The 21,596-nt window shown below is 48.0% G+C and overlaps 1 protein-coding gene across 5 annotated transcripts in view; it reads right to left on the minus strand.

Annotated features, from left to right (window-relative positions):
- Positions 1-21,596, minus strand: part of MYCBP2 (MYC binding protein 2) — a 1,909,483-nt gene that overhangs the window by 1,706,669 nt on the left and 181,218 nt on the right. For all 5 annotated transcript variants that reach the window (XM_078657470.1, XM_078657469.1, XM_078657471.1 and 2 more), the window contains exon 3: positions 2,392-2,607. In XM_078657470.1, the coding sequence (XP_078513596.1) occupies positions 2,392-2,607 (216 nt within the window). The remainder of the gene's footprint in view (positions 1-2,391; positions 2,608-21,596) is intronic.

The raw sequence follows: 21,596 nt of genomic DNA on the forward strand, positions 1-21,596 counted from the left end.
TGCAATCCACGATTACACCCCGACTAGAGAATTGCGCTCAGCCTCCCAGCAACTTCTCATTGTCCCCCGCTTCAAACGAAAAAAATGGGGAGGATCCAAGTTTTCTACTGTGGCTCCTGCATTTTGGAACTCTGTCCCGTTTCACTTGAGATCTTGTCCCCAGTACTCCCTTTTTCGCAAAGCCCTTAAAACTTTTCTTTTTACCCAGGCATTCCCCTCTTAAATCGGTCCTTGGCTCCTAGTTCTTTTCGTTCCTTGGGTTTGTAGTACTACAAAGCGCCATGAAACCGCTCGGTGTACGCGCGCTCTAGAAATATTTTTAAACTCAAAACCCTATTGTAAACATGGTATCGTTTTAACAGATTTTTAATTTTACGTGCCAAATACGATGTACAACAGCCTAATCATGACCTGCACTGATTTTGTACATAAATGAATTGTTGATTTTAATGTATATGTATTGTATGTGCCTATTATGATTTTTCAAAAATCGAATAAAGTGTACTTTGACTGACTGATTGACTATGATAGTCATAAGTGTGGAGGTTTTTTTCTTGTAGCTTAGGGCTACTTTATTTACTGGTTTTATGTTTACCAAGGTTATTTGGTTATTATGTGCATAATTATTGCTTTTTTATGTACCGTGGGACTCCCACTCCGACGATGGGGAATGATTCAAGCATGTGAATCTATGAAAGACACCACAAATACTGGAGAAGAGTACATTCTGCATCACATTTAATACTTTCTCACCCATACAATAAATACACCAAACACACACTTTTAAAATTGTTTCGCACTAAAGCAAGCACTTTGGTATTGCTTTTGTCAGCATTTGAGTGTCAAAGTCAAACCTATTTGCTTTAACAATGACTGTTATTTATAAAAGTTATGTACAAAGGTCATTGTGCTCAGCATGTGATTTGCTACAACAGAGGAATGTGGTTAAATCAAGCATAAGTGAATAGACCAGTTCACCGTTTAATGAAAAATCCTTGAAACAGATAAAATAGTTTGAGAGTTAAGGACCTCTACCCCACCACTAGACATCTGGTAGGTTCAAGCAAAGGAAGAAAAAAAATATATCAAAGAAAAACTCAATCTGATTAGTTCAAATTAACTGTTCCCAGATTACAGTCTTATGTGCATCACTCAGCTTAAATCTCCAATATAGAGATGTATTGCCTAAACGGATAACCTAAAACAAAAGAATTAAATACAAGTATGAAAATCCGGCCAGAATTGGAGGAAAAGCCTCATTAGAAAAATGCTCAATGGGGGATTCTAAATAAATGGGCAGGAAAGCATACAAATAGCAAGCTCAATAGAGTAACCATAGTAGAAGATCAAAATCAATTTGATTAGCAAAGAGTAGTACTCCATATTGGTATCAAACGCTCAATACCAATGTTGGTTATGAAGCCACCAACATTCATAGATGCAAATGTTTATACTGCAGAACAATGAAAGCTTAGTACAGAGCGGGGGGAGGGGGGGATATAATCCCAAATCTGCAGCGTTACTTTCAAGCAACGCAAGTGCAGTACCGAGTGGAGTATTGATTAATCCGAAAAGCACTGGCTATTCCAGGACAGGACGATTGTGAGGGAAAGTACCGTCCCTTAAGAGATCAGATAGGTCACGGAGCCTACAAAAGTCCCCATCACTAAGACGGTCATGGAGGTGTGGGACTATGTAGCTTGCCGAACGGGGCTCACCACATTTCCTTCCCCCATGACACCTCTGTCTCAGAGATTTTCCACCGGGTCTACAATGGGGAGCGCTCGAGACATGGCAAGCATAAATCGTGCTGCGCCACAGGCCACATGCTTGATGAAGATATATAGGAATCATCCCCTTCCCACAACTGAAGACAAAGGCTACGCTATCTCCAGGTGTGACAAATGGCAGCGGCATCATTCTAACCACCCCACCGTTGGCAGATGACTTACTCGATACGAGAAGGGAAGGGATTTCCAGATAAGTTCAGTTTATTTCACATTTGTACCTGAAAACCCACATGACTAGCCCTGCGACACTCATTGTCTTGATTTGTATGTGCATAGAGAGCAATGAGCAATGACGTATACATGATGTACTTTTATGCTCTTGATACATCTGAATAAAAGATTTGAACCATATAAAACAAGGTGGCATATACAAAAGAAATGTGGTAATGTTTAACTTGCTTTAGGTAACGGCTAAGCAGTAGAGATTTTTTTTTTTAATTACTTCTGCACTAAGCGACACCTAAAAGCAAGGTAGTACAACATTTATTTACATGAAGTAATTAAATTAAATAAAGACAACGTGCCCACAAGTTAGTTTAGCACTCAGTTTCTGAAAAGATGTAGTACATGGAATTATCCGAGAAAGTGGGTGGATATTGACCTTTGGAAGCTTGATGGGTGGCTCTTTGGACTCCTCCTCTTCATCACTGTCAGAATCTCCGCTCTGCACTGAGTTCTTGGAGGACACGGCCAGGGACGCTTCCTTTCTTTGCCACTCCAGGACACAATGACGCACATTGCAGTAAACGTTGAAGGCAGATGGGTTGCTGTGAAGTTTGATATCGGGTATGGAAAGTGCATTCTCAAGGATTTCAGTCTGAAAGAAACATAATTGTATGTGAGCATATTGTGGAAAGCAGAGCGAATGTAGCTAAGAGCAGAGAGCTCACAACTTTTTAACAAGAAATTCATCAGGCATTTTTTTTTTTGGTTCAAGCACTCCATCCAGCCCTGCCAATTGTGGGTTATCGGAGGTAAATTCAAATCTGCACTGCTCTATAGCCTATAAACTGATTAAGCTTTACCTCAGAGGTCAGCATTACTTCGAAAAGGCCGTAGGTTCGATTCCACAGTATTCTGCAAATCAGATGCCCCAAATCTGGACCACACAGATGTAAAAGAGTTGGACCATATCCATAAACAAGCATTCAAACATAAAACACTGTTTCAGGAGTGTATATAAAAAACTTCGCTTACCTTCCAATAGCAAAAGCTTCAGTGACAAGTGAACAGCAGCAAAAAATACAACAACAAAAAAATCAGACCATTGGCCTTCTACGTAAAAGTGCAATAAATAAAGTTTACCTGGGTAGTAAAGTATACTGCACTTATAGAGGTGATTTTCTATCACCAACTGACCGGAAACGTAGTTAACAAGGCAGGCACTAATTCTTCAAGAGTTGTTCAGTTCGGAGCTGTAGTTCGACTGTATGGTAAATGTTCATCGCTTCCACGTGGAACATGCAGCTGCATGACATTCACACCCCTCTATGCCCACTCCCAGTTCTGCTCCCTGTCACAGGCTGGAATATCAGCAGCTAAAGATGAGGCGAGGATGAGTTTAAAGTTGTTGCTGGGTGGCAGTTTCTATGCACTAGAGTATCCCAGTTCCTGCCCAAGACACATTTCTCCAACCAGTTTTATCGAATTTCTTCAAAGGCATAGGAATCGAAAATCAATTAGAAACTGGGAGGTACTCACAACAGGCACATATTAGTTTTCAATCAAACACAATGAGGAAACGGAACACCCAGGAAGAAAGTGCCCGAGTCAAGTAATCAGAAAGTAACGCTTACAAGATGCATCGCCAACAGGTTGCGTACCCATCCTGTACACCTGTCCCACTGGAAAAAGCTTCTTTAAAGCTACAGGTGATTTCTTACCGTCAATGGAATGTGGACATACGCCAGCTTAGAAAAGTATCCCTTTAGTTTTGCACCTCAGAGAAATGGCAGGAACAATCTAAAGTGGGGGTAAAGTCAGAGTGGTATCTTTCTCTGAAGGATTACCACCATAGGTGATCAGCCTCTTGAGGTGAAGTTAGTGACATAGCTATGTATATTTTAATTTGGTTGGAGGTAGAACCCTTCCTACTACTGAAGAACCCTTTTACCATCCGTGTTATAAGAGACCGCCTTCCAACCTACTAGAGCGAGGCCAGAAAGGAAGACCGGTACTTCTTATCTTGAGGGCACAAAGGAGACATAGTTTTGATTCATGCCGCTTTCTTCCACCTCTCTACACTTACGTAAAACTCTTTATTACATGCTAGAATGCTCTTTTTTCAATCCCTGCTTTCTCACTTGTCACGGATATTCTAGCTTTCATTTCCTCCCACTTTCTTCCTTTTTGTCCCTTTCACTTTGACTCTGGGTCAAAGTCTGACTATATATCCAGATTCACAAAAATGACTGCTGGTGTCCACCACTGCAACCACTTGCATAAGTGTAAGCATTGCACATTTGTATATTTTAGATGAATTTCAGCCTACTGCAATAACGAAATGACCTTAAATAAAAAAAAGTATACAAGTATTGATTAACAAAAGGAAGACCACAGTAGAAACAACTTCTATTGAGATGAAAATTACAAAGACCGAAGATTATGAAGTAGCATGGTGTATAAAGAATTATTCTGGTAGAGTCTAAAACAAATAGTTCAGAGTTCACTAACTCTCCTGCCTGATATAATGGACAATGGGAAGACAGTGTTCATCATTTAAAGTTGCAATACACTAAAAGTCACTGGTTAAAATGGAGGATCACGCTCAACAAAGAACGTTGGCACTGGTGCAAGGGTATTTATGTGGTTTTCAACAGAATACGCTTGGACAACTTAACTCCAATTTGCTACAGTTGGAATCTCTCCTAGCATTCCAAATCGATTCCTCGAGTTTATCACCACAGTAATAAAAAACATATATATTATGTACAAATTTCACCAAGAATGGAAAACAAGTAATTATGCCTACCCACTAAGTTAATTTGTGTCACCATAAAGTGTTGAGCACTTGGATAAACCAAAGCAAGAATTAACTAGTTTCAATCTGCATATAAAGACGATGTGGTCTATAGATTAAAGGTCCTTGTAAAATAATCGGAAAGGGAAAAGCTGGTGGTGTCCAAAATGGTCCAAAATAAGTGGCTTTGTGGAATCCTGTATGTATTCTCTACTCTTTTTCGGTTTAATTTCAGAGTCCCTCTTTAATTTTGCATGCGAAAGAATATAGTAAGAAACATGTTTACACCGAGAAGACGACTTGAGGAGCATAGAAAAAGTGGAGAACATCCCCTTCAGCCCTATAAAGTAGTCCTATTGACTGAGATGGGAAAGGACTAGGTTGATATATACACAGTTCTGCTGATCTCCTAAGAAATGATAAAATGAGTCGGTAAGTATCTCCAACTCCTTGCATATAGGCATCTTTGTCCCTGCTGCATGCCTCAACAATGGAAATATTTACTTCATATTTCAGAGGTTTATTCCATTAAAAAAATAACTAATACACCTGGCATACAATGTATTGAACTGCCTTTCTGGTGGAATTTCTGGGTTTGGGAAGAAAACGTGCAAGTCAAGTATTTAGTTCCTGTGCGGTTAGAAATGACATTAGCATAAACATAGGAGTTGGCATAGTACTTCGTTCCTATCGAAGTATGGAAAAATGTGAGCAGCATATCCATCGACAGACTTGTAGCTTATAGACTCCGTAGGCTGATGTGATCACCACTAATGGAGGTTGATGTACATGGAAAAGAAATGACAGGAAAGTATGATGGAAGACAAGAAGCTCTTATACAGAAATGTAGGCAATACTCTTTTCCAGAACATTTCTGAACACTGTGGGTTCTTTACATCTGGTTTGCCTATCACTTCAACCCTGGTGGCCAGGTAGGCCGGTGTAGTTTGTTTCGGATAAGTTAGAACGCATGTCACTTCAGAATGTAATAAACCAACTATTTTTCCAAAGCAATGGCGAGTCTTTACTACTTGAGTTTCTAGCACTTTTACATCCTGTTTCACTTAACTTCCTTAGGTATATCCATGTAAGAAGGGGCTGCAGTCAAGCGTCTAAATTGAGTTACCTCTAGTGCCATGCTACCACGATCAGTGTGGTAGAAGATTGGGGTCGTAACAATCATGAGCTTGCAGAACAAAGTGTTGTCACTACTGAGATCCTCGTTCCATTATTCCTCATCTTGGAAAGTACTAGCTGTATTACAGGCACTGCCATGAATTTCAAATTATCCATCTATAGTTAATTAAAAAATATATTTTTTTAAAACAAGTTAAAAAGATACTAATTTAAAAAAAACAAGAGGTACTAGAGAAAATTGTGCACTAAATGGGTTTGACTCTCGGAGCTGCAGGTAAATGTATTGGAGAGGGACTAGGTAAGTGCAACGAAAAGGACTGCCTCATGCATACATGATCGCTCAGAATTAAGCCACATTACCTCCCCATGCCGTGACTTGTAACTCCAGTACTGACACAATTTCACTTTCAACCTGCACATTTCACTAATGAACTCCCTCAAAGGTCCTAATGAGAGGTTTTAGTTTATAATGTGCGTTAAACGTAATAAATAGAAGATGCACTACACAGTGCTAATATATGTCTGGAGGAGATTTTTTGGTACACCTGAATTTCTCTTTAGTTGTGAACAAAACCTATTGAGATACCAAATCTGGAAATTAAGTCTTATTAATTAGACAGAAGACCAGAATGAGAGGGGGGGGGGAGGGTGCTCAACACAGATGTCAAATCATAACACCCCCACACTACACCCAGAGAATGGAGAAAACCCCCGCTCTCAAGTGGAAATGGCCTTAACCGGAGGACAGGAGGTTACTCCCCCACGCTTCGTTGGTAAAATGTTTGCCGTCCGATAGTCCTGCTCTAGATGCTCTATAGATATTACCAATGAGATGGGGTTATGCCACTGGTCGCTGCCAAGGGTCCTTTTGTTATTTTTATTTTCTTACTATAAGTTATAATAAATATTGCTGGATGCATCTGTCCTGGGTGGGAAAGGCTTTAGATATGGAATAGCTGCGATGTGCACAGCAATTAAACTATTGAGCTGATCATACGGGCATCCAAGTGGAATGCTGTGATGTAACACGTCAATAATTGGCCTGCCAATGATACATTGTAAATTGTATGGCTAACATGTAATGAGATCTGAGCAGTGTTGCAATAAAAAGTTCATCAAAAAGTCTATGAATTAGCTACTTCATATCCCACTCTGCTTAGACTCGGTTTCTTAGGGGTGTAGTTAGCCAGGCTCTATGGACAGTTAAGCCTATGCTCTAATCTGTGTTGCACTCCTCCCGTTGGGGCCAATAACATACCAGAGGACTTAGGTCATCAGAGACAGAAGGATGCTGAGTAGGGGACTCAGATAGCTGGGAGCATATTGAAATAATGGAAAAAAGCATCATCTCCAAGGTTGAGACTTTAAACTTGCTCCTGTGCAACCACGATAATTCAGGGGGAATAGATTCAATACTTTATACTTTTTAGTGCAGAAGCCCTACTCTGGTCGCTGAAATACTGAGCCTACACCCCAAAGAAAAGAGATCGGAGAACAAGCTGGCAGGAAAGTACAATGGAAGCTGTGGTGGGTGACCTGTATGTTGGATCTGGTAAGTGAATAGAGGAGCAGAGTGAAAGGATGGCAACAAACTCAATGAGAACGCACTCCAAGAGCACAAAATTCAGTGGTGTTCTGCAGCACTAAAGTAAAGAGTGGCCCATGCAACAGCCACCATGGAGCATTAGATTAAGCAGGACCTGACTGATTCAGTACTGGGAACGATCAAGGGCAAGTAAGAGATGGTAGAGGTGAAGCAGGCATAGGTAAGCCTTGTCCCAGAGACCCTAAAAGATGAAACATTTAAGAGATTTAAATTACCTAGAGAATAAGGAATAAAAACTAGGAGAAGCTTTTGGCGTGAACTCTGTACATACATGGAGTCCGCGTCTAAGGTAGACCTACCCACAAAAAGTGAAGCAAAATGTGGTTGAAGAGTGAAAGTGCCACTATCGATTGCTCCTGGATGAAATTGAGGGTCGGTGTACAAGATTAATCTGAATAGTTGTCTGCACTAACAGACTGTCAGAAACTGGTTATTTGAAGGAACCAACAAGGCAATTCACTTGGAAGTGGTGCTCTATTTACTGGCAATTTTTAAGGAAATGAAGAAGTTTTTAGCAGTTCCTCGTATTTGATGTCCTATATCCGAAAGCTACATACCAGCAATCACTGTGCAAAATGATGTTTTGCCAACATACAAGCAATCCAATGTATCAACAGGAATTGGATGCATCCAGTCGCTTCCGCCTGGCACTATCTCTAATTTCGGCTTGATGCTGTTGTGTATACTGCAATGACGCAAGTGCTTAACACACATCTTTGTTCTTCAGCTAATGTTTTCACTAAAATAGTGTGGCAGAAATCAAGAAACGCTCTCTGGGGGCTGGCAAGCAAAATGGCGAAATAGATATGCACCCTGCCAGGCTGCATCAAAATTCATAATAAATCCTCATCACTCAGCAGCTAGATGGCCCAAAAAACAGCATCATTCAGACCTAATACAGGGAGCAAAAGGTTCGCTGGTGAGAAACATACAGGGGAACAGAAAATAAAGAAGGAGGCAAGAGAGAGCTGGGCCTGAAGACAAAATAGCGGATGCAGAGGTGAAGCAGGGGCGGGCGCAAGAATAGAAGCCAGCTCAAAAAAGGTCCAAGTTGAAGCCATAGGCAGCGGCGAATGGTGGCGCGGATCTACCTTAAAAGAAATAAGAGGTCCGGGGCGCAGGAAAAACAGCGAACCAGCGGGGTGGGTGGGGGAGGGGGGAGAAGGCTGGCGCAACCGATGTAGTATGAGTCAGCACAGACAAAAGGTGAGGGTCCTCCTCCACCCGTCAGAACAACTAGCTATCTGAGGCTAAAAGAGAAAAAAAGAGAAGAGATTTTTGGGACTTCAGACAGAGTGGGGGTGGAACAAGACCCAAAGGGAGGTGAGGAACTCCAAAGGAAGGGAATGTGGAACCAAATGAGGGCCAGCAAGGGATGTGGCACCCAAAGCGCTGACTGAAGGCAGAATTAGCAGGGAGTGAGCGAGGCTGCCAGCAGGGGAATCGGGAGTATACACAAAGGAAGCAGCTACGCTGGTGTGATAGCAAGAACTCAGGCGATCCTTTGGAGGCTGGCCTGCAAAGAGCAAAGGTTGCTGAAGAAGTGACCTGGTGGGGTCTCGAAGGCCACCTGGCGTGATGAGCTTGGTGGCAGTAAGAAGCCAGGTGACTCGGGATGCCAGCCAGCAGGGGTATGCGATAACCCAGCAAGCCTTCCTCCTCCAAAGACCCCCCCCCTTCCCTATCAGATACAGGAAACCGAACACAGGCTCAGTGCAAAGCAGGGGGTTTGAGAGTAATACAGGTCCCCCTGGGGCGAAACCCAGAGAAAACGGAGGGGAGATACCAGACAGACACCTGTAGAGGCCTGGGACAAGGGAGCAAGAAAAATTAAGGCCAGGTACCAGACATTAGACAAGGGAAGAAAGACACGGTCTGGAAGTGGGGGGCCCAAAGGAGACCATCGATATGACGATAAGTGGTGATTAGCAATACTGGAGACGGTCAACAGTAGATAACTGAATGAGTGCATATTAGGGGGAATCCAGCCCCTAAGGAAAACCATTGAGAGACTTGATAAAAATGACCCAGGCCTAATCGAGGGCTATTGAAAGGAGTAAACACCCCAAGAAGGCCACAAATCAGCAAGAGTTGGAAATAAAGAAAGGACAGTAAGATCCATTTGAATTCACAAGAAAGGGAGATGGAGAAATTTAAGCAGTGAATGACAGAAACAGGGCTGCTCGCACCGTTTAATGAACATATCGCCCTTGAAACAAGCTTGCCGGGCTGAATAGAATGAACGAGACAGCGACACACAGAAGAGAATAGCCGGCTGGTAGAGGAAGAATGACAAAAAGAATCAAAGCCCCCAAGATAAGGAAAGATGGACCGCTACACATAAGTAGCGAAGCCAGCCCCGGATGCAATGGGTGAACCTACGGCAATGCCAGACAATGCAGTACTTCTACAGGCAATCCAGACATCAAGAAAAAGACCCTCTTAAAATAAAATAGGTGAAGTGCGCTCTTAAGTAACACCGTTAATCCAGGATTTGGAACACATGGAAAGAGTGAGTTCAGTTGAAACTAGGATCTCAAAGCTAGAGGATACAGTCCAAAAACTCCAATGGGGAGTCACTGGTGCCACAGCAATAACCAAACGCATAACATTTAAGAGTAAAAGATGCAGAAAATAGTGCACGGAAAAACAACCTGAGATTAGTTGGGTTTCCGGAAGGAGCAGATAGCAACACCACAGATGGATTCTTAGACACATGGTTAAGGGCGACGCTCCCGGAAGACAAGGTATCCATCTGTTTTGTGATAGAACACACGCATAGAGCTCTTAATGGGAAACCCCACCAGGAGCACCACCAAAACCGAATATTACTAGATTCTTGAACTTTCAAATTGACAGACAATTCTCAAGGAGGCCAGATTGAAGGAAGAAGTACACTACGGTGCCACAAAGATCCTACTTTTTTCTGACTATTCTAGGGAGGTGCAAAACCAAAGGAGAACTTTTAACGTGGTAAAAGGCATGCTGTTAGCCCTTAAATTGCAGTACATGCTACTATTCCCTGCAAAGTTGAAGGTGATATTTCAAGGGAAGACACTTTTTTCTTTCCCTTCCCCGGAAGTGGCTTGGCATTGGCTTGAGGAGAGACTCCCAACTGCAGACAGTAAAGACATTTAAAGGAGAGATGCACATGAAAGAATGAAAGAGCGGCAAATGCCTGGGAGAAGATGACAAGCTATAGAACAGACAAAAGTCAAAACTGAGCGACAATAGCACACAGCAGAGTGGGAAAAAACAGACATGTAAGAGTAGCCACCAACTCGGGAGGGTGGGGAGATACAAAGCTCTAATATGGAATGTAAATGGTCTAGGAGATAAAGTCAAAAGAGGTCTAGCATCACAAAATACCTACAGACTCAAGTCAGACATAGCCCTTCCCCAGGAAACGTACCTGCAAGGCATAGAGTGTATGTTTGGGGGAGAGGCCGTAACAATATGCTTGCACACACAATCAATCAAGAGTATTTGTAAAGCGCGCTACTCACCCGCTAGGGTCTCAAGGCGCTGGGGGGGGGGGGGGCTGCTACTGCTCGAAAAGCCAGGTCTTGAGTTGCTTCCTGAAGCAGAGATGGTCCTGGGTGAGTCGTAGGTGGGTGGGGAGGGTGTTCCAGGTCTTGTCCGCCAGGTAGGTGAAGGATCTTCCTCTGGCGGTGGTTCTGCGGATCCGAGGGACGGTGCCGAGGGCGAGGCTGGCGGAGCTGGCGGGTTGGCGTGTAGAACGTGAGGCGGTTGTTGAGGTATTCGGGGCCCAAGTCGTGGAGAGCCTTGTGTGCGTGGGTGAGGAGCCTGAACGTGATCCTCTTGCTGACGGGGAGCCAGTGCAGGTCCCTCAGGTGGGCGGAGATGTGGCTGTGTCGGGGGATGTCCAAGACGAGTCGTGCTGAGGCGTTCTGGATGCGCTGGAGTCTATTCTGTAGTTTGGCGGTGGTCCCAGCGTAGAGGGCGTTCCCGTAGTCCAGACGGCTGGTGACGAGGGCCTGGGTGACCGTTTTCCTGGTTCCAGTGGGGATCCAGCGGAAGATCTTACGGAGCATGCGGAGTGTGTTGAAGCAGGAGGAGGTAACGGCGTTAACTTGCCTGGCCATCGTGAGGGAGGAGTCAAGGATGAAGCCCAGGCTGCGTGTGTGGTCCGTGGGCTTGGGTGGGGGGCCCAGAGCAGGGGGCCACCAGGAGTCGTCCCAGGCGGAGATGGATGGGCCGAGGATGAGGACTTCCGTCTTGCCTGAGTTAAGTTTCAGGCGGCTGAGCTTCATCCAGTCTGCGATGTCTTTCATTCCGTCCTGGAAGCTGGCTCTGGCGGAGGTGGGGTCGTTGGTGAGGGAGAGGATCAGTTGGGTATCATCGGCGTAGGAGATGATGTTGAGGTTGTGCTTGCGTGCGATGGCTGCGAGGGGGCTCATGTAGACGTTGAAGAGGGTGGGGCTGAGCGAGGAGCCTTGAGGTACGCCGCAGATGATCTTGGAGGCTTCTGCGAGGAAGGGCAGGAGACTGACTCTTTGGGTTCTGTCGGAGAGGAAGGAGGTGATCCATTCCAGGGCCTTTCCTTGGATCCCGGCGTGGCGGAGGCGGGTTGTCAGGGTGCGGTGGCAGACCGTGTCGAACGCAGCCGAAAGGTCGAGCAGGATGAGGGCGGCGGTTTCTCTGTTGTCCAGCAGGGTCCGGATGTCGCCGGTGGCCGCGATGAGGGTGGTCTCGGTGCTGTGGGTCGCTCAGAATCCGGACTGCGATGGGTCGAGGGAGCTGATCGTCTCCAGGAAGGCTGTCAGCTGTTTGTTGACGGTTTTATCGATGACTTTTGCAGGGAAGGGGAGGAGCGAGATGGGGCGGAAGTTCTTGAGGTCTGAGGGGTCTGCGGTGGGTTTCTTCAGTAGGGCGCTGATCTCTGCGTGCTTCCAGCTCTCCGGGAAGGTGGCGGATATGAAGGAGTTGTTGATGATGTCCCGAAGTTTGGGTGCGATGATGGAGTCGGCTTTGTTGAAGATGTGGTGTGGGCAGGGATCAGCTGGGGAGCCCGAGTGGATGGTGTTCATCGTGTTGGTGGTATCTTCCGTGCTGACTGAGTCCAGGCGCACAGGGTGGTGGTGGGGGGTGTAGGTTCGGTGGTGGGGTACGAGTTCTGAGCGCTGAAGCTGTCGTGTATGTCGACGATCTTACGGTGAAAAAAGGTGGCCAGAGAGTTGCAGAGGTCTTGAGAAGGCGTGATGTCGTTGTTGCTGGCGTTGGGGTTGGAGAGCTCTTTCACGACGTTGAAGAGTTCCTTGCTGTTGTGGGTGTTGTTGTCCAGTCGTTCTCTGAAGGATGACCTTTTGGTGGTGCGGATCAGCTGGTGGTGTTTGCGGGTGGCGTTCATGTTATCCGTTGACTGGTTGTGGCGCCAGGCTTTCGCGAGGTCACGGCAGGATTTCTTGGAGTCGTTGAGATCGTTGGTGAACCACGCGGCTTTCTTGCTGTTGAGGTTGCTGGGAGGGTTTTTCAGTGGAGCAAGGGTGTCGGCGCAGTCGGTGATCCACTGTGTGAGGTTGCGGGCTCCTTCGTTGGGGTCCGTGGTGTTGGTGGGAGGGTTTAGGCTCAGTGAGGTGGTGAGTCGGTCGGTGGTGATCTTGCTCCAGCATCTTCTGGGGGTTTGTTGAGGGCGGTGGTGGGTCGTTGTTTTCCTGAAGTTGAAGTGTACACAGCTGTGGTCGGTCCAGTGGAGCTCGGTGGTGTGGCTGAAGGAGATGTGGTTGCTGGAGGAGAAGACGGGGTCGAGCTTGTGGCCGGCGTAATGGGTGGGGGTGTTGACCAGTTGCTTGAATCAGAGGTTGGCGAGGTTGTCTAGTAGGGCGGTGGTGTTGTTGTCCTGGTCGTTTTCCAGGTGGAAGTTGAGGTCTCCTAGGAGGATGTAGTCGGGGGAGGCGAGGGCGAGCGGGCTGATGAAGTCTGCGATGGCCTCGCTGAAGTGTGAGCGTGGTCCCGGGGGTCTGTAGATGAGGGTTCCTCTGAGGGTGGTCTGTGGGCGATGGCGATGCCTCCTCCGGTCTGGTTGACGCGGTCCCTCCAGATGATCTTGTAGCCGTCCGGGATGGCAATGGCGATGTCGGGGGCTGAGGAGGCATTCATCCAGGTTTCTGTGAAGAAGGCGACGTCTGGTGCCGTTTTGACCAGGAGGTCCCATAGTTCGACGGCGTGTCTGTGGATGGAGCGGGTGTTGAGCAGGATGCACTAGAGGTGGTTGTTGTTGGCGGCTGTTTTGGCAGGCGCGGTGCAGGACCGAGTGCAGGTGAAGTAGCAGGTGTGGCAGGTGAAGGCTCCCTAGGTGCGTTTCGGGGTGGCTTGGTAGCAGGCTGGATGTCGGCCGGTGTTGAGATTCACCTTGGGGTATAGGTTGACCCTGACGGCAGATATGTAGGTGTTCGGGGGACAAGAGGGCGCTTAGACATAACATTGATGAGTGGGTACGCTTCACCGAGGTTGCAAAAGAATGCTTTAGACAAAATGGACAATACGTATGGAAGAAGATTCCTCAATGCATATAATCGGAGGGGACTTCAACAAAGTTATTACAACAGAGATGGATAGATCTGGGACATCAGCACTGCTACGGGGGTCAATGGGGCTAACAGACATTTGGAGAACATAACACCCCAGGGTGAGACAATGTTGCTTAACTAGAGTTCACAGGGTCTTTGAGACTGGACTATATACGAGCCACCGCAGGGGAAATTATAAACACAAAAGAAGCGGAATACCTGGTGAGAAGTCTATAGGATCACTGTCCTCTTACGGTGCCGTGGGGGAAAAGCGAAGGTGGAAGGGGGGTAACTCACATGGAGATTAAATGCTTGGAAATTGAGAGACTGTGGTAAAGACAGAATTAAAAATACACACTGAATTGTTCTTTAAAGAACACAAGGCACAGTAAAAGCGGTGGAGACACTATAGGAGGCATACAAGATGGTTATGAGGGATAGTGCACAAAATCTAATTGCAAGAAAAAACAAGCATTGGCATAGCCAATAGGTCTCGCCTTTGGGACCTTATAAGTGTTTAGCCAGAGCCATTGGCTTCACCACCTTATAAGTGTTTAGCCATACAGTATGGGGCAGTTGGATAAGATATTACAATCTGGAACCAGCAGAGGACAAAACCGAGACTCAGGGGCCTATAGATCTGGGTTGAGGCCTTTACTGGACTATGGCTGATTGTGCATAGTACAGGTGGGGGTTACAATGAAGATTGAATTGACTAAATACTACTCAAGTAGTAATTTGCCCCATGTTGGATATGTATGTGTTAACACTAAAAAATACAGTTAAAGTTATATACAAGAATAGATAGTTTTTTTAAGTTACTGTCTCTGTTCTTGTCTGTGTGAGACTATAAAGTTCCTGACAATATTCCTCAAAGGTCTCTACAACACTCCTGTCAACCAACATCATACAGGAGTTCAAGAATACCCAATGTAAACAACACACCTCACCCCACGTATCTAACCAGACAAGAAGAGCACATTTGCTTCTAAGAATATAGAAGAGTTTGTTTATATTTGATTTAGGTTTATTCTTAATAAAATTAGTTATAAGAAAAAGAATATAGTAGAGTTAGTCCATGTGACTGTATTTTTAAAGCGAATATTAAGAACAAAAGGAGGCCTATAAGCGAGAACTGCATGTCTGACATGGTGGTTAAACTCCATATACACTTCGTGTGTTACAAATGGGGAAGGCGTTTCTTGGAGCATTAACAATTCTAACCACCCCAGCCGGTGGACACACTTCAATGCTAAATAGGATGTGTTGAACAGACCCCGATGCAAGTCCTAATAACCACTCTTTATGAGAAACGGACATGAAGCTTATATAATACATGCTGCCATTTCGCCAATGCACAAATTAACTCACCTAGCACTCAAAATGAAAAACCTGACCAGAATTTCATAGATCAAAAGGAATTCCCTTTGTGAGCAATGTTTTTTATCTGTGCCTTTAACAAATTACTTGGCAAATTGAGTTTCTCGCAGCTATTTCAGATTGCTCATTCTCATTAATGTAAAAATTCCTTAGCAAAGCTTTGTTCTACAGACTTCAGTGCCTGCGTGGATTAACAAGAGACTTTTCTTAGTTTGTATTTAACTTTATTTCTCGTTTTGTAAGGGTACACACTGCGATTCATCAGCACAAATTATTGTAAAAGAATCCAGGATTGTGAATCTCAGACTGATTTGTTCTATTGTATTTGTATATTGAAAGCATCACTGCAATTCATGTGTGTTTTGCTTTATGAAATGGCAAAAGGAATCGCAACAGAAGGCAACCTATCAAGAGGAACTAAACAGATATGGGTCTGACACACTTTTTCCCAGGTTTTCTGTTCATTTAAAAGTAAATTCACCATAGCCATACATAACTCCAATGGCTCTACATTCAAAATAGGCTTTCCCACATTTGATCCACGAATACCAAGTTACTACTGCTTAAAGATCAAATGGACATTATAAAGTAAGTGGCCTGACGCACAAGTTACTACTTGTGTAACGACATATCTGTAAGAGACATTAGTTAGTGATAGATTTCTTACCTTAGAATATCCCCAGGCGTCAGACTGGATCCAGAAAGCTTTGCTTAGCAGTACCCCTGCGCGTCAGTAGGTGGTGTCCTGCGGCTCCACGTCCGTCACCGGCGTTGTCAGCGCCGAAATGACGTCACGGAGGGTACTTAGGCGCCACCCATGCACACGGACGTCCGTTCTGTACACTACTTTCCGCGCCAGGAACACAGAGCCATGCAAGATACTGGCCATTGGTGCATAAAACTAGGGCCCTGAAAGGGGATGACCTTAACCCTAGTAATCAGTTCGCAGAACGGGGAGGATGGGTTGGGCGGTAAGGAATCTATCACTAACTAAAGTCTTTTACAGATATATTGTTACACAAGTAGTAACTTGTGCATCTGAAAGAGACACGTTAGTAATAGATTCCTTACCTTAGAATAGATACCCCAGCAATATCAACCCCGGTGGTGGGTCTGCGAACGAGATTACACCAGAAAGTCACGGAGCACAGAGCGGCCAAAGAAGCGGTCTCTCCGGACCGGACTGTCAAGGCAGTAGTGCTTGGTAAACGTGTGCAGCAAGGCCCACGTAGCTGCCTGACAAATGTCATGCAAAGGAACGCTACGTCCCAAGGCAGTAGTGGCTACAGTAGCCCAGGTCGAATGGGCACACAGTCCCACAGGAGGCTCCTTCTTGGATAAGGATTAACATGTTTTGTTGCACAGAACGACCCACCGGGAGATGGTCTGTTTGTGCACGGCCCAATCTTTTTTGGCGCCCACGTAGCCAACAAAGAGCTGATCATTCACCCGGAACTGCTGTGTACGCTGCAGATAGAATGCGAACGCACGTTTTGGGTCTAGAGAGTGGAGCTTCTCCTCTTCCCTTGAAGGATGCGGAGGCAGAAAGAAGGAGGGCAAAGTGATGGTCTGCACGATGTGGAAGGGCATGACAACCTTTGGCAAGAGAGAAGGACGGGTCCTTAAAGCCACCTTGTCCGGATGAACAGAAAGGAAAGAACCTGGAGCTCACTCACTCTTCTGGCAGAGGTGATGGCTACCAGGAAAGCAGTCTTGAGAGTGAGAAGACATATGGGGCAGTTATGAAGGGGCTCAAAGGGAGCGCACATCAGAAAAGTCAAGACAAGATTCAAGTCCCACGGAGGCATTATGAAGGGCATGGGTGGAAATGTATGCGTAATGCCTTTAAGGAAACGGTTAACAACCGGGAACTTAAAAAGAGAAGGCTGATCTGGAAGCCTTAGAAAAGCGGAGATGGCCGAAAGATAACCTTTGATAGTGCCCAGAGCAGAGCCCTGCCGGGCCAAAGAGAGAAGGAGCAGAAGAACCTCAGAAAGAGGGGCAGAAAGGGGATCCACAGCCTTTGTTGTGCACCATGCCACAAACCGGTTTCACCTGCAGGCGTATTCCGTTTTGGTGGAGGGACGCCTGGCTGCCAGAATTACATCCCAAACTTCGGGAGGAAGATCGAAAGGTATCAACAGTCGCCGGTCAATCTCCACGCATGGAGGTGGAGGATGGACAGGTTCAGGTGAAGAAGCAGACAGATCGGGAGATCGATGCTCATATTGAGTAGCTCAGGATACCATACTCACCGAGCCCAGTCCAGAGCCACAAGAATGACTTGGGTCCGGTCACGCATGATCTTCTTCAGCACTCTGGGCAGAAGTGGTATAGGCGAAAGGCGTACAACAGACTGCAACTCCACACGCAACGAAATGAGTCTCTAAGCGAGTGCCGCCGTGGAAATTCCAACGACCAGAACTGATGACATTGCGCGTTCTCTTCGGTGGCGAATAGATCTAACCAAGGCTCTCCCAACTGCTGAAAGAGACCTTGCGCCACGTCAGAGTTCAGACGCCATTCGTGATCCATCATGCACCGGCGGCTGAGTTCGTCCGCCCTGGCCTTCAGAGAACCTGCCAGGTGTTGAACCACCAAGGTAATACCTTGATGTTCCAGCCATGTCCAGATGCGCAGAGCCTCTTGACACAGGGTTCAGGACCACACCCCGCCCTGCTTGTTGCAATACCACATGGCGGTGGTGTTGTCCGTTAACACCTGCAGTACACTTCCCCGGACAGAGGGAAGGAATGCCTTCAGTGCAAGTCGGATCGCCCGTAGCTCCAGAAGGTTGATCTGGAGCCGGGACTCCGCCGGAGACCAGAGGCCTCTGATCTCCACCTCTCCCAAGTGGCCTCCCCATCCCAGGAGGGACGCATCCGTCACCACTGTGTTCTCCGGTTGGGGAAGGGAGAGGGATCTGCCATTGCCCCAATCGCGATTCGTGAGCCACCACTGCAACTGTCGTGCAGTGCCCTCCGAGATCTGAACATGGTCGGACAGGTTGCCCTGATGTTGCGCCCACTGGAACTTCAGGTCCCACTGCAGAGACCGCATATGTCATCGGACCTGTGTCACCAGCAGGATGCAGGAGGCCATCAGGTCCAGAAGCCGGAGGGTCATCCTGACCGAAACCCGGGATAGAGGCTGAAAGATCGGTATCATAGCCTGAATATCCCGGACTCGCTGCTCGGGATGATAACCCGAAACAGCGTCTAATCCAGAACCGCTCTGATGAAGGGGAGCTTCTGATAGGCAATCAGGTGCGACTTCGGCACGTTGATGGAGAACCCCAGCAAATGCAGGAGGTCGGCCGTAGTCTGGAGGTGGTTGACGACTGCCTGTCGTCGAGGTAGGGGAAGACTGACCGGCACAGATGAGCCGCAACCACCGCCATCACCTTTGTGAACACCAGAGGGGCACTGGTAAGGCCGAAGGGAAACACATCAAACTGAATATGCTCCTGGCCTACCGTGAACCGCAGGTAGCGCCGATGGGCCGGCAAGACGGGGATGTGAAAATAAGTCCAACATTACCATCCAGTCTCCAGGGCAGCCAGGACCAGAGCCAGCATCTTGAACTTCTTCAGGAGGAAGCGATTGACGTCCCGGAGGTCCAAGATGGGGCGCAGGCCCCCCCCTTGTCCTTCTTGGGGACCAGAAAGTAGTGGGAATAACAACCACTCCCTACTTCCTGACCGGGAACGCGCTCAATGGCCCCCTTGGCCAGGGGGGCCGTGACTTCCTGACGGAGAAGAGCCAAATGATCCCCCGACATGTGGTGGACCCGAGGTGGCATGGCTGGAGGGGAGGGGAAGACAGAAAGGGGAGCGAGTAACCTTGGCAGATTATCTGCAGCACCCACTTGTCCGATGTAATCTCGCACCCATGGTGGAGGTGGTGGCGAACCCTGCCCCCCACCGGCGTGGGGTGCTTCCTGAAGCTCGGATTAGGATGGCTTGGAGGCAGAAGCAGCGGGGGGTAGAGGTGGACTGACCCTCACGCTGGTTTCCAGACCTGCCCCTGCGGAAGCCACAGCCGAGGCGAGGCTGGTTCTGCACAGCCTTGCTGGAGGAGCGCACCTGGGTGCCTCTGCACTGGCCACGAAAGGAACGAAACCCAGGAGTGGCAGGGTTCTTTGTAGAAAAACCGAAGGACTTGGCCGTGGCCCGTTAGTCCTTAAAGCGCACCAATGCACTGCCGGCCTTATCACCAAAGAGGCAGGAGACATCAAAGGGCATGTCCATGAGCAAGCCCTGGACATCGGGCGAGAACCCAGTTGAATGCAACCAGGCGTGGCGTCGCAAAGCCACAGGCGTGGAAATCGCCCTGCCCAATGAAGCAGCGGTGTCCAAACCACACCTGTCGGAAAACTTAGCCGCTTCCTTCCCTTCAGCAATCGCCTGGGAAAGAACAACCTGGACCTCCTCAGAACACTGAGGCAAGACATGTGCCACGGAATCCCACACCGCGAGGGAGTAACGGCACAACAAACAGGCGGTATTAACCGACCAAGCTGGCCGAGGGGAACAACCTCTTGCCAAATTGTTCCAGCCTTTTAGAGTCCTTATCCGGCAGAGCCGTGGAAAAGGGACTCTGCGACGTTGAGGCCTGAATGACCAGGCTCTCAAGCGTAGGGTGAGTGGTCAGGAATACGGGATCAACCGGCGCCGGGCGGTGACGCCTGGGGACGTTTTTATCCACCAGCGTGGCCGGCCGCAACCAAGAGCCCAGAAGGACTTTGGTAAGGGCCTCATTGAAAGGAAGCAGCGGCGCAGACTATGTAGACGCCGTCTGGAGCACCTCTGTGAGGAGGTTGATTTTGAGGGCCACTGTAGGGAGGTCGAGATTAAGAGCCTCCACAGACCGACGAAGCACCACGGCGTAGGAAGCACCTTCCTCCATACTAGGCGGAAGAGAGGCAAACCCCCGGTCATAAGAAACGTCAAGTTCTCCCGCGTCTTCCAGGTCGTCCAACCAATCTTGCTCCGAGTCACAATGCGGGGCAAGGGGGTCCTCGGACCCGTCCCAGTCATCGTCCGCCTCTGGCGTGGAGGGAGCCGGTCGAGGCGGCAGAGCCAGCGCCGGAGAAGGGACGAACGGCGTCGGGAACAGTGCCGAAAACGGCACCCACCTCCCAATACGGGTTCCAGGCCGGAATAAAATGGTCCAGGGGTAGGGGCGGGATAAACGGTACCCACGCTGCGCTGGGGGTGGAGCCGAGGGCGGCGCCGGGGCACGAGCTAGCGGCGCTGCTCCTTGTGGCGCCGGGGCCGGAGACGCAGGATCCTGTGGGGCCGGTGGCGGAGCCGCCGGGCCAAAAGGATCTAGACACGGGTCTGCGCTGCCCGAAGGCGCACCGGCAGGAGCCGGGAGCCTAAAAAGGCGGTCCATGGCAGCAGGAAACTCTTGCATCTGTTTGGGAGTCGCCGACGGACCCGGGTAAAGCTGGTAGGCCGGGGGACTCCCCGGCTCCGAAGGAGCCGCAGGGGAGGAGCGACTGTCCCCCTCGCCCGCCTCCGGGGAGCGACGGGGGGACGTCAGAGAGCGAGCACACTTCTTCGACTTCTTTTTATGGCATCGCTTACCGGAATCAGAGGGCGAAGCCTTGGAGCCCGAAGAGCGACGGCTCCGGCCCTGGGAGCGGCCTCAGGAACGGCACCTAGAACCTGCAAGGCCTTCGGGGCCATGGCACGACAGTCTCTGCAGTCCCGGGAGCCGTGGTCGGTCTCCAGGCAGTAGAGGTACACATCGTGGGGGTCCGCCACCGACATGGTGCGGCGGCACAACCCCAAGACTTGAAGCCGGGCATCCCTACGTGCAGCAGGAGAAAAAAGGGGGAGACAAAAGTCTCAAAGAGTAGTCAAAAAGTGACTAAGGTACATGCTCAATCCGGATCTGCGCTTGCTGGTGCGGAAAAAGAAAGAACCGACATCAGCGCGCATGGGTGACGCCTAAGTACCCTCTGTGACGTCATCTCGGCGCTGACGACGCCGGTGACGGATGCAGAGCTTCAGGACGCCACCTACTGACGCACAGGGGTACTGCTAAGCAAAACTTTCCGGATCCAGTCTGACGCCTGGGGATATTCTAAGGTAAGGAATCTATCACTAACGTGTCTCTTTCAGATCTATATGTTGGAGAAGCATAAACACATGATTGTGTAATATATCCAAAGAAAGACATGTAGGA

Source organism: Lissotriton helveticus, chromosome 8, assembly GCF_964261635.1.
Source record: "Lissotriton helveticus chromosome 8, aLisHel1.1, whole genome shotgun sequence".
In the NCBI taxonomy this organism is placed as follows: Eukaryota; Metazoa; Chordata; class Amphibia; order Caudata; family Salamandridae; genus Lissotriton; species Lissotriton helveticus.